Consider the following 12,505-nt stretch of genomic DNA (forward strand, 5'->3'; position numbering starts at 1 on the left):
GCCATTTTTCAGGCAGCTTCATAATTCTCTCTTCCCAAAACTTTTTAGCTTTTTGAGCAAAGAACTGTTCCAGGTGCCTTTTACAGTCTTCGAGGGAATTGAAATTTTTTCCATTAAGAAAATTTTGTAAAGACCAAAATAAATGGAAATCCGAAGTGCAGTGTCTGGTGAATATGGCAGATGAATCAGAACTTCCCAGCCTGAGCTGTAACAGTTTTTGCCTGGTCATCAAAGAAACACACGGCCTTGTGTTGTCCTCATGGAAGATGGTGCATTTTCTGTTGAGTAATTCTGGACACTTTTTGTCAAGTGTTGCTTTCAGTTGATCTAATTGGAAGCAGTACTTGTTGGAATTAATCGTTTGGTTTTCTGGAAGAAGGTCAGAGGACTCCCTTCCAATCCCACTGTATACACAACGTCACTTTTGGATGAAGACCGACCTTTGGTGTGGTTGGTGGTGGTTCATTTCACATGCTTCATGGTCTCTTCCATTCCACATTATTGTACAGTATCCACTTTTCATCGCCTGTCACAATTTGTTTTAAAAACAGAACATTTTTGTTAGAGAATCGCATGCCGAAATATGGTCAAAAAGGTTTTTTTCGATTAACATATGTGGAACCCAAACACCAAAGCGCTGCACATAACTGGTGCAAATGATTTTCAGCGCTTGATTTGGATATTTTGAGTATGTTGGCTATCTCCCAAGTGGTATAACATTGATTGTTCTCAGTTAATGTCTCGATTTGATCACTATCAACTTTAACTATTCTATCTGACCGTGGAGCATCGTCCAGTGAGAAATCTCCAGCACGAAACTTCGCGAACCACTTTTGACACATTTGATCAGTCATAGCACCTTCTCCATACACTGCACAAATCTTTTTTTGATTTCAGTTGCATTTTTGCCTTTCTTGAAACAATAAAGCATCATATGCTGAAAACGTTGCTTTTTTTTCTTCCACCTTCAGTATTAAAATGGCTGCACAAAAATTCACCAGTTTTGATAAGTTGTTTTTTTTTTAATGCACGCTGATATGATAGCTGTCACAATACAATCTAACAGAATTGTTTCAAATGAAGCTAAAGACAGCTAAGAGCTATTGGAGCCATCTTACAGAAAAAAACAAACGAACTTTTTGGCCAACCCAATACAAGTCAGTAGTATCATCTCCAAATTCAGGGGCCAAATTATTGTTATTATTGTTAGAGGTTGTTTTTTCGTTCCCTAGGAAGTAACTGTACATAGAAACATAGAAATCTTTGGTCTGGAGACAAGATACTATTTATCAGTTCCAATTCTTTTTTTTTTTTTTAATACCCTTTTCTAGAGATAATTTTCGTAATCACAGCCAAGAAAAAGAGACTATTAAGTAAGAACATTTTCATTTACTAGACTGTCTTGAACTACTCTTCTAGTGAGTAGTTTCTTTTCCCAGGAACTTTTATCTCCTGAGTAGAAATTCTTCCTTAATCCTATCTGTCATAGAGATAGATCCAACACTGCTTTCATTTAGACCCATATTATCAAGATTTGCTTATGTTACTTAAGAATCATTGGTTATTATCCAGATCGCCATTGAAATCACTTAGTTGTGACGTCAGGCTGCTGTTTTAGGCCTAAGTAAAGTTATTTGAAAAAGAGGTAATGGTGCGAAGACAGCTGGAAAGATAAAGATAACATTTTAAATTGGGTCCATAAGCAGAATACCTAAGCAGAATACAATCTTTGTGTTTTACGTGTGGAGAGTAAGAGTTGTCAACTTAAACTAATATTCCTCAAAAAGCTAGAAATACCATGGGTTTTCATAGATGGAATGCATCTCTAAGTTGTATTTATTAAAATATTACTTGCGGAATTTTGAATAGTGTTTAATGGAAGTATATTTACCTAGCTTGGTTTATGTTCTGGAGATTTGTTTCCTAAAATTTTGGAGGTGAGGTATTTATTTGTTTAAGTGTGTGGAAAACAAAGTATCAGACCCACTCTAAAGATCCTTTTTTATGCGTCCTTATTCTCTGGATAACAAACCGTAATTGTACAAATGAAATGGATCAATTTGACATGATACAAGAAAGTAGCAAATCTAATATATGCTTATGGACAGACTAGTTTCAGAACCCTCTTATCTTCTAGAAAAAAAAACCAATTTGGTTGAGAAGAACCTCCCATGGTCTGCTAATAGCGATTCTTAGCATTTTTAACATAATCCCTTTGACTGCTTCTTTTTCTACTTTCTCATCTTCTAACTTTTTTCTAGGGCTGCTCTTTTTAGTAAAGCTAAACAAAACGTGGCATCCTACAGCATTACTAACCTTTGTTAATCCGCCTGCTCGTCACATCTTGTATGGCATCTGTGCTCACTCATGGGGGAAAGAGTTTCTGGAAGAAGCAACAGCAATAACCAAGGCAAATGTGGGGAAGTGGCTGCATGGGTGTTAGCATGAATGGGGCGAAGGTTTACTTCATTTTCTTGAGATAGTGGAGATGCTACTTCACACCATTTTGTTAATAACTTCATGTGACCTTACAATGAGAGACTGTTTCAGTCCTCCTAAGAAATTTGTTTACAGATTTCATCACTTAAGCCAGAAAGTGGAAATTTGGATTAATTTTACTAGAAAAAAAAAGAAGCAAATCTTTATATTAATAATTTACATAAGCATATGTCTTAATAGACTTGCACATCATTTAGGGTTTTTTTGCTTTTGTTTCTATTTTTTGTGGGTTTTTTTGTTTTTGTTTTTTGTTTTAGTTTTGTTGGTTTGTTTTTAAATTAGGGCTTTTTTGCTTGCTTTTTCTTCGATTTGATTTTCCGTTTTTACATTTTAATTTTGGTTATTTGGGGGCCATTTTTTGATTTTGTTTTTCCAAAGGACGCGGATTCTGATAGCGGGGACGATTCTGACAAGAGGTCCTGTGAAGAGAGCTGGAAACTGATTACTTCTCTGAGAGAAAAGCTACCTCCCAGCAAGTTGCAAACCATTGTTAAAAAATGTGGCCTCCCCAGCAGTGGGAAGAAACGAGAACCAATTAAAATGTATCAAATCCCCCAAAGAAGACGCCTGAGTAAAGATTCCAAGTGGGTTACCATCTCAGATCTTAAGATTCAGGCTGTGAAAGAGATATGCTATGAGGTTGCTCTCAACGATTTTAGGCATAGTCGGCAGGAGATTGAAGCCTTGGCCATTGTTAAGATGAAAGAGCTTTGTGCCATGTATGGGAAGAAAGATCCCAATGAGCGGGACTCCTGGAGGGCAGTGGCCAGGGATGTCTGGGACACCGTGGGTGTAGGGGATGAGAAGATTGAAGACGTGATGGCCAGTAGTAAAGGTGGAACTGATGTGGATGACCTCAAGGTTCATATAGACAAGCTGGAAGATATTTTGCAAGAAGTCAAAAAGCAAAATAACATGAAAGATGAGGAGATAAAAGTCTTAAGAAATAAAATGCTCAAAATGGAGAAAGTCTTGCCACTGATTGGGTCTCAGGAACAGAAAACCCAAGGAAACCACAAAGCCAAGGAACCTCTTGGTGCTGGTGCCAGTAGCAAGTCTGAGAATGACGTAGGTAAAGGAGACAGTGGAGAACTTGGGAAAGAAGAGCGTGTCTCCCAGCTGATGAATGGAGATCCGGCTTTTAGACGGGGACGTCTGCGTTGGATGAGGCAAGAGCAAATTCGGTTCAAGAACCTGCAACAGCAGGAGATAACCAAGCAGCTTCGGCGGCAGAATGTACCTCATAGGTTCATCCCTCCCGAGAATCGGAAGCCCCGGTTCCCCTTTAAGAGCAACCCGAAACACAGAAACTCTTGGAGTCCCGGGACGCATATCATCATAACAGAAGATGAGGTTATAGAGCTTAGAATTCCTAAAGATGAAGATGGAAGGAAAGGAAATAAACAGGAGAACCAAGAAAAGGGGAGTAGAACAGCTTCTAAGGATCCCCAGTTACCCTGGGGCTCTCAGGGCACTCGAAGTCAAGATCACATTCAAGTTAGCAAGCAGCATATTAATAATCAACAACAGCCACCTCAGTTACGCTGGAGAAGCAATTCTCTCAATAACGGCCAACCGAAAAGTGTGCGCTGCCAGGCATCTGCTTCCTCAGAATCACTGAACTCCCACAGTGGCCCCCCCACCGCGGATCTGCAGACTTTCCAGGCGAAGCGCCATATGCATCAGCATCGGCAGTCTTACTGCAGTTACAGCACTGGAGGGCAGCTAGAGGGCAGTGCAGCCAGTTCCTGCCAGAAGCAAGCTGACAAACCCAGCCACTGTAGCCAGTTTGTGACACCTCCGAGAATGAGGCGACAGTTCTCAGCACCCAACCTCAAAGCTGGTCGAGAAACCACAGTATAAGTTACTGGACAAACTTGAAATCGTGGTGGAGGAAACAAGCGATAGTAGCTTATGATTTGGGTTGGTTCTAGCCTTGGCCTTGAGTGCCTAGCATTTACGTTGTGATTATAATGTTGTGTTCCTAAAATATTAGTATTGTTAAAACATAAAGCACTGGTAAATGTTTCAGCACCTCCCTTTTGTTTGTATACCATAAGTGGGCAGTTTCTGGAATTTGGACAAAACACTGAGACCTCCCTTATTTTTCTGAGACTCCTCCTTTCTTGGTGCCTAGATAATATACTTACTTACACAGACTGGTCTTGTTTTGGTGTAAGTTTGTTATGTTTTTATAATGCCTGTAAATGTATCTGATATCCAGAAAGACCTGCCTCTTGGTTTATGCAAACGTTCAAAAGAGGAATTTGATATGTAGAATTAAATGTCTATTATTTCCCCATAAATGTTAGACATTAGTTTAAAAATAATAACATGCAACTGTGTGGACAGAGCTTTGGATTTCTTATCCATGTCTTTTTCTTTCTTTAAATATCATTGTAATTTTCATAAGCCAGAACTAAATGTCTTTGGACATATTTTATAGTACACAGCTTTGCATCTTCCGTGGAACTTCTGCATCTTCTTACTCTTCTATATTTTACATAGAACTGATTCAGTAGGGTTTTTTGATTTCCTTTTGAATGCAAGGGTATATGTATGAATTTTGTCATAATACTGAAATCTTTAAATTGGCACTTGTCTGGGTTTCTGTTTATGGTTTGCATTTTGAAGTTTAACATATCACTTCTCACACAAATACATACACAGAGAGACACTGAACTGTTCACCAACATCATACCAACAGAAATACCAACAAAATACTCATATGATGCTTTTAGCAGTATATATATGTTTATAGGGAGGTTATTTGGTGAGAGAGGGAAGAGGGGGGTGTGGGGAGAAGGCTACAGCATTTGGCTGTGTGCTGCTCATTTTCAGTAGATGATGAAATAATGAAATAAATTAACCTTGGTTTGGTTTAGGATAAAGGAGATGATATATAATAAACTATTCTTTGGTCAGCAGCAGTAATGCTCACAGATACTGAAGCAAGGAAAGAGAAGTCCTGATGAACAGTTATTGTATCAATACCTCATTTTACTATGTTGTGGTCTCAGTTTGCCTCACTGGAGAGTCCACTAAAAAAGATGGATTTTGATGGGAAGAAAAGAATAGTTTTCTACATCCTTCATCTCTTGAACTTGTCAGAAACTTTTTAAGAGGTGCTGTGAAGAGCCAGAGATGTTTTATGAGATTGCCTGACATCACGTTGTTGAAGATTCCTAAGTCACACTAAGTCACCTATCAGAAGCTTGTCTTCCAGATGGTGTGAAAAATTACATCCAGGAGAGCAGTTAACATTCAAGGAAGCCTTAAAGATTGTGATTATATGTTTTTTTTTTTCCTTTGCATGTGGGCACTATGCTTTATTAGAATGTTATTTTTAATCGTAGTATTTTTTTTTCTTTGCTTCTAAGAAAATGCTTTTGTAATGCACAAAAAGTTGCTTCCAATTAACTTTGGGGGCTCTTTTTGCTTTCATAGCTAGAGCAGTCCTAGTCTTCAGCTGAAGTTTTATGGCAGATTAGACAGGGGTGATGTCTGTCATGAGTTGGCTGAATGATGTTTGTAATGAGTTAACTTAATTGAGACGACAGTGTCCTGTACCATGTGGTTTGAATATAGTTGGTAGGCTACTTCAAATCAGTCACTTCAGTGCATCTTGTGTAAACCCCATTTGTCCTTCTTTATTCTTCTTAGACTTGGTTATGTTATCTATTTCTTTCTTGCAAAAAATTCCTATTCTAAAACTAATAATAATAATAGCTTGCAACTCTGTAGCAAAAGTGGGCTCTCAATTTTCCAACTTGAGATAACATAGGATAGGCCTATGTATTTTCATTTTAATGGTGGCCTTTTAATCTCATTTTTGGCAGGTATCTACCTTTCACACTAACTGATGAGGGTGAGTTTCTTCTGGTGATCAGGAAACACTGTAGAATGAGAAGAAATACAATACTTTCATTCACAAATGTGGATTGTGGTAGGCACTATACCCACACTGATATTCCAGAGAGTTAGATTCGTGTGTGTGCTCCATCTGCTGATCCAGGTGCCCTGAGGTTGCTGAAATGTTTGGATACCTAAGGTAGCCCTTAATTTTGGATGACCAGAAAGAAATGCACCAAGATTTGATTGATGGACATATACATCCCTTCCTGCATTTCAGAGCAGATACTTGTCTTAGAGAAGAACTGTGTGAATGAAATTACTTCATTGACTCTCACTAAAGAAGCAACTAGTGCCATGCTTTGGTGATTGGTATAGCCTATATTGCTTCGTTTGTTTTTTTAATTTGACAGTATCTGTCCCCAAGCTTGAATACTACAAGACCAAAGGGCAGTGGTCACCATTAAGCCATTATTGTATTGTATTATTGAAGTATCCCTAGCTATTATCATAGTGAAATTTTTTAAAAGTTTGTGCTATTGAAATTATGTAATGATCTGACAATAGTGGAGGTGGAGTCCTAATCAAGCGGTACAGTTTCATAAACCAAACCACACACGATGCTATTCCTTGGAGAGTTAAAGACATTCTGTTTATCTAATAAGTCTAAACCAAAGGGCTTTCCCTTTAGTTTTGCTTCTGATTCTTTCTGGCGCTTCTCTTTTCACTGGAAATGCAATGAATGCGAATTGTTTATTCCATTGAAGTGACTTGAAGTGACCTCTTGTGCTTTAGGTGCAGGTTGATGCTGAAACAAAACAGGACAGAACACAGTTTGCCACACCAATGTCTGCATGAAAGGCTGTCAGACTACAGGAAGTTACGTAGGTTTCCTCCAGGCAGCTGCTGTACCCCTGTGCCTTACTGGTCCTTTGTAGACTTGCCTTAATGATCTGTACAAAAGACCGGGAGCAGGGGATGCTGCTGAGTCCTGGCATACCTTAGTGAAGACACCTTCTTAGGTGCAGCACCAAGCAGGCATTTCTACATTGTTAGAGCCAGATTCTGTATTATGAGCAGTTTTCATAATTGTCCACTTTGTCATCTTTCTGAGATTTAAAAATCTGCTCTCGATACTTAGTTTGAACCACTGTAGGTTGTGAAGTGTATTGGTTTCCTCCCATCATTACTGTAAAAAGAAGTTGGGAATCTTCTTGTTAATGAACTATGGATTTCTACCCCAGGTTCTTTTTAAAAAATGCTTGAAGATTGTCTGAGTGTAAGATCTACCTTTTCAGAAAGGGAGAGTTAGTTTGTAATGTTAAAAAATAAAGTCCTCATTCAATAAAAACTGAAATTATCTTTTAAGAGTGTGATTTCTCTCTGATGTGGGAGGAGGGGAAAGTGAAACAGTGATGCTAATTAAACCTGGTCTTGACTTTTATTTATTGCTTTTTCATCTGAAGATGGTTACAAACCATATCTTTTTAAAAATATTTCTACATGACGTTGATTTGTTTAGAGCTTTTGCTTTTTGTTACCCTTTTTGACTTATCAAAATTCTATCCTAAATGAGATCTTTAATCCATATTTTATGCTGTTTTACTTAAATAAAACCTTTTATATTATAAGATAATGAGGATATCAAATATCCCTTTATGATTTCTTTGAGTTTACCTTGAGCTGTATTTTCTGGGTTTTTTTGTTTGTTTGTTTTTATATATAATTTTGGTTTGAAGTTTTCTTTAAATGAAATGGTATGCTTCTCTTCATATGGATAGAAATGAAATTTCTAAAAAGCTTTGAGTAACTCTGTTTAGCTTTTCTTTTTTCCTTTAACCATGGCTTTTCTCCACCCAGAGTACTGGTGATATGTTAGAGGTGAACAGGACAAAGCAGAAGACTTTTCTGGAGTGGACCATCAGTCTCATTGAACATTTGGACATATTATTTTTTATGATGAAAAACAACCAAATCATATATAATGGAGTAGAATACAAAATCTACATGGTTTTTTTCCCCCCACCATGAGTTTTTAATATGGAATTTGGAATTTGAGGGAAACGTTATGCTTGGGTTGGCTTGCTGCAGGCTTCATACCCTTGCCCTTCAGGTACTTTGTATTTCTTTGCTATTGGAGAAACTGGGGGAAAAGTTGCCAGGACCTGACCATTTCTAGGATATTACAGATGATTCCAATGCAGTATAATATGTGTAGTGATAGTTTTGTGCACAGGATGAGTGTGGGCAGAGTGGGAAAAATGTTTTTGAAAGAGGAAGCCCTGAGCCAAGAGCAGAGTCCCAAAGTACAACTGCAAATGTGTCCAAGTGAAGAATGGCACAGGCAAGGAGGAAGTGTGTCTGGTCCAGGGAACTGCAAGTAACTTGTGGATGGTCAGAACACCAGCTGTGTGTTGGGGAGTGGTAAGAGACGAGGAGACCCGGGGAGGCAGGGACCAGAGATCATGGCATGCTATGGACTTCAGATTTTATCTTGAGTGTGATGGAAGCTACCACATATTATACAGGGAGACTGCATTATTATATTCACCTTTTAGCAATGGCCAAAGTTTGGGTTGGAAGGAGGCAAATTCAGAGCCCAGTGCTCCAGTTGGGAAGTTGCAGGATGAACTTAATGAGAAACGATGCTTTTCAAACAGAGGCGGGGAGAAAGGAGAGAGGGAATGACTGATAGATTGTTTGGAGATAGAATCAATTTGTGGAGGGTATAAGCCCTGTGAATATATCCCACAAGGTGATGAAGGCTCTTGCTTGGACCTTGTTTGCAAAGTAAAGTAAATGAGACCAAGACAGGACTGAGAGACTGAGAGAAGATAGGAGCTGCACAGGTCTAAGAATAAGTGTTGTGGGACCCCCAGAGGCATAGATCTGAAACTGTGTCCCCGTGGTGCTGCTGGTGGTGAGTAAATTAAGGTGTTGACAAGAACTGGGGTGTAGACATCTCCTTTCCAGCTATTGCTTGCTAATTATAACCTGCCACTAAAAGAGGAAGGCCGTGTTAGTAAGAGGAGCCAAGCCGCTAATGTCAAAAACAGCCTAACCAGGAAACCCGGAATTGTGACATTGATTTTACCTTAAATGCCACCTCCTCAGAAATGCCCTAGTTGTGACACCATCATCTCTTACCTGTAGTACCACAGTAGCCTCCTAACTTGTCTCTTCACTTCTGTTCTTGACCCCTGTACACCATTGTCCACGTAGCATCATCCTTTGAAAACAAAAATCAATGCCACTGACTTCCCATTGCACTTTAAAATCTGAACCTCTTATCGCGTAGCCTTCAAGGCTGTCCAGGTTTTGGCTTCTCACCTGCCTCTCTGACTTCATTAGCATTTCTCTCAATTCATTCTCTCACTGCAAGCACTTTGGACCTTTGTTCTTTGAACTTGCCAAGTTTGTTTTCACCTCTTGGCTTTTGCACTTCCTCAAGATTGAAATCCTTTCTCCTCGTGTTTAGCTCCTCTTCCAGATTGGTGCTCACGTGCCCCTTTCCTGCAGCAGCCTACCCTGGGGTAGCTCACTGTTTAATAATAATGCTAGCCTGTAGTTATCTGTGCACTTATTTGGTCCTTCCCTGAGAATGTAAACTCACTTAGAGTAAGCACCTATCTGTCTTGGTTTCTTCACCGTTCCTCTGTACACATCACCCAGAAGAGTGGTTCTCAGACCATCGTGTGCATCAGAGTCCCCTGAGGGGCTTGTGAGGACGTAGAATGCTGGGCCCACCCCCAGAGTTTCTGATTCAGGAGGTCTGGGGTGGGGTCTGATCATTGCATTTCTGGTAAGTTCGCAAGAGATGCTGATGCTGCCAGCTCAGCATCCACATTTGGGAAACACTGTCTAGAACAGGGATCAGCAGACTTTTTCTGTAAAGGGCCAGATAGTAAATATTTTAGGCTTTGTGGGCCTCATGGCCTCTGTCCAAACTGCTCAGCTCTGCTGTTGTATCAGAAAAGCAGCCATAGACAATATGCAGATGGATAGGCGTGGCTATATATTTTGATAAAATTACTGCATTTATAAACAGTGGGCTGGATTTGGCCTGCAGATTTGCCAACCCCTCACAGATGGTCACTTCTGAAAACTGTTGATTAGAAGATCAGTACATGACTGTGTATCTGATCTAGAAGACAGATAAGTGCCCAGTGCTGGTGATTCAGGGGTGAATGACAGCTCTCCGGCCTCGTGAAGTGCACAGAGCTGTTGAGGAGATGGCTCTTAGACATACCAGGTTATACAGCACATTCGTGACCCATGCCATGAGGGAAGAATGCAGGGAGCTGCGACGGTTCACAGCCACGGGCCTCGGGGAGTGAAAGGCGGCCTCTTGCTCTCGGCTCATGATTTTCATTTTGAGGAAAAAAAGGAATCAGAAGAAAACCTCCTTTTCTTCCCATTTCTAGGTCTACATGTACCCTCGCATCCGCACCCACAGCTGGCCTTCCCTCCTGTTGGTGGAAGAACCGTCCGTGCTCCTCTCTTAGCCCAGCCCTTGTTCCCTTTGGTCCGTCCTCTGAGGACTCACTGTACATTTACCCCTTCTCCTTTACAGCATCAGGTTTTCTCCCTCTGCGTTATTGCTATCATTTCATCTGAAATGAAACAAGCATGTTGTGTCACCAATTTCAATAAAGTTCCGTGTTCCCTGTGACCTGCCACTCCATTTCTCTGTTCCTTTTTCTAGAAATACTCCTGAGAGCATTTTCTGTACTTTTCCCCACTTGTCCAGCTTCTTTTTCTTGTTTCCTCACCCTGTTCTTACTTGAGCTCACTCTGGTCAGACTCATCCCCACCTCACCACCGAAGCCACTCCGATCAGTGTCACCAGCGATCTCCATGGTGACAAATCCAGGGTGTTTTCTCGGTCTTCATCTTGCTAAATCTGTCTCGCATTTGACACGGGTTGCCTACTCTTCACTTCTTGGGACACTTTGTTCTCTTGGCTTCTGATTTTCCTCCCATCTCACTGGCTGCCCCTTCATGGTCTCTGTGGCCGCAGACATTGGCTGGTTCCGTATCTGTTCATTCCCTCAGGTGACCTCGTGCATTTCTGTGGCCTCTCCTCCGATGTCCACTCAATGACGATGAAGACGGCGCCTCCTGGGTGTTGAGTGTTTACAGTGGACCCTTGAAAGACACGGTTTGAATTGCACAGGTCCACTTGTATGTGGATTTTTTTCAGTGAATACATACAACAGTACTACCCGATCCACAGTGGGTTGAGTCTGCAGATGTAGAACCTCGGAAACCGAGGGCCAACTGTAAAGTTACACGCAGATTTTAGACCGAGTTGGGGGCAGTGCTCCAACCCCTGTGTTGTTCAAGGGTCAACTGTACTTGGGCCAGTAGACATTTTACATGTATTAGCTCACTGAATCCTCGCAACACCCCTCTTCTGTGAAGTAGGTGTTGTTATTCCCATTTTACACACTTTCCCATCATCACACAGCTGCTAAGTGGGGATCCAGGTCTGATCTCAGGCAGTCAGTCTGTCTGCAAACCACTGCCCTGCCTCCCTCTCTGCTGACTCTCAGATGTACTCTCTCCAGCCTGGGCTGTTCCCCTGACCTCTGGACATAGATGCACAGCTCTGACCTGGCATCCAGACAGCTGGCTGGCATCTCACATTTAAACTGTCTAAACCAGAGCAACTAGCTCAGACCAAAAATCCAAGAGTGATCCTTAGTTTCCTTTTTTTTCTCACACCGCATGATCACATCATCTGTAGGACACACTTCCTCTGCCTGTAAAACATATCCCAGCTCCATTCTCATTTCATCCCCTTTGCTGGTGATACCCTGGACCAGACTACTTGAAACTGCAGGGACAGCTTCATGACTGCTGGCCTTGCTTCTAAGCCTGCAGGCCATTCTCCATGGAGAGTGGTATTTTTAAAACGTATGCTAGACCATAGTACTTTCCATCTCTAGATCAGCCAGTGGCTTCCCTTAGAATAAAATCCACAGTCCTTCCCATGGCCTATAAGGCCTTCTAGAACCCAGTCCCTATCTGGCCACTTCTCAGCTGCATCTCCAATTCTTCTCACTCCTCCAATCCACCCACACAAGTTTTCTTGCTTTTCCTTAAACACACCAAGCTCCTTTCCATCCTGGGACCTTTGTACTTGCTGTTA

At 40.9% G+C, this 12,505-nt stretch overlaps 1 protein-coding gene across 9 annotated transcripts in view; it reads left to right on the top strand.

The window, feature by feature from the left end:
• The window catches only part of KIF1B (kinesin family member 1B), a 142,928-nt gene that overhangs the window by 80,018 nt on the left and 50,405 nt on the right, over positions 1–12,505 (top strand). The window contains exon 22 of one of the 9 annotated variants that reach the window (XM_057696078.1): positions 2,878–7,848. The exons of 7 other annotated variants lie outside the window; for them this stretch is intronic. In XM_057696078.1, coding sequence (XP_057552061.1) covers positions 2,878–4,362 — 1,485 coding nt within the window. In that variant the 3' untranslated portion in view covers positions 4,363–7,848. Of the gene's footprint in view, positions 1–2,877; positions 7,849–12,505 lie in introns of those variants that run through there. One more of the 9 variants, XM_057696079.1, reaches the window with a different exon arrangement.

The sequence above is a fragment of the Hippopotamus amphibius genome, chromosome 1, assembly GCF_030028045.1.
Source record: "Hippopotamus amphibius kiboko isolate mHipAmp2 chromosome 1, mHipAmp2.hap2, whole genome shotgun sequence".
Lineage (NCBI taxonomy): Eukaryota > Metazoa > Chordata > Mammalia > Artiodactyla > Hippopotamidae > Hippopotamus > Hippopotamus amphibius.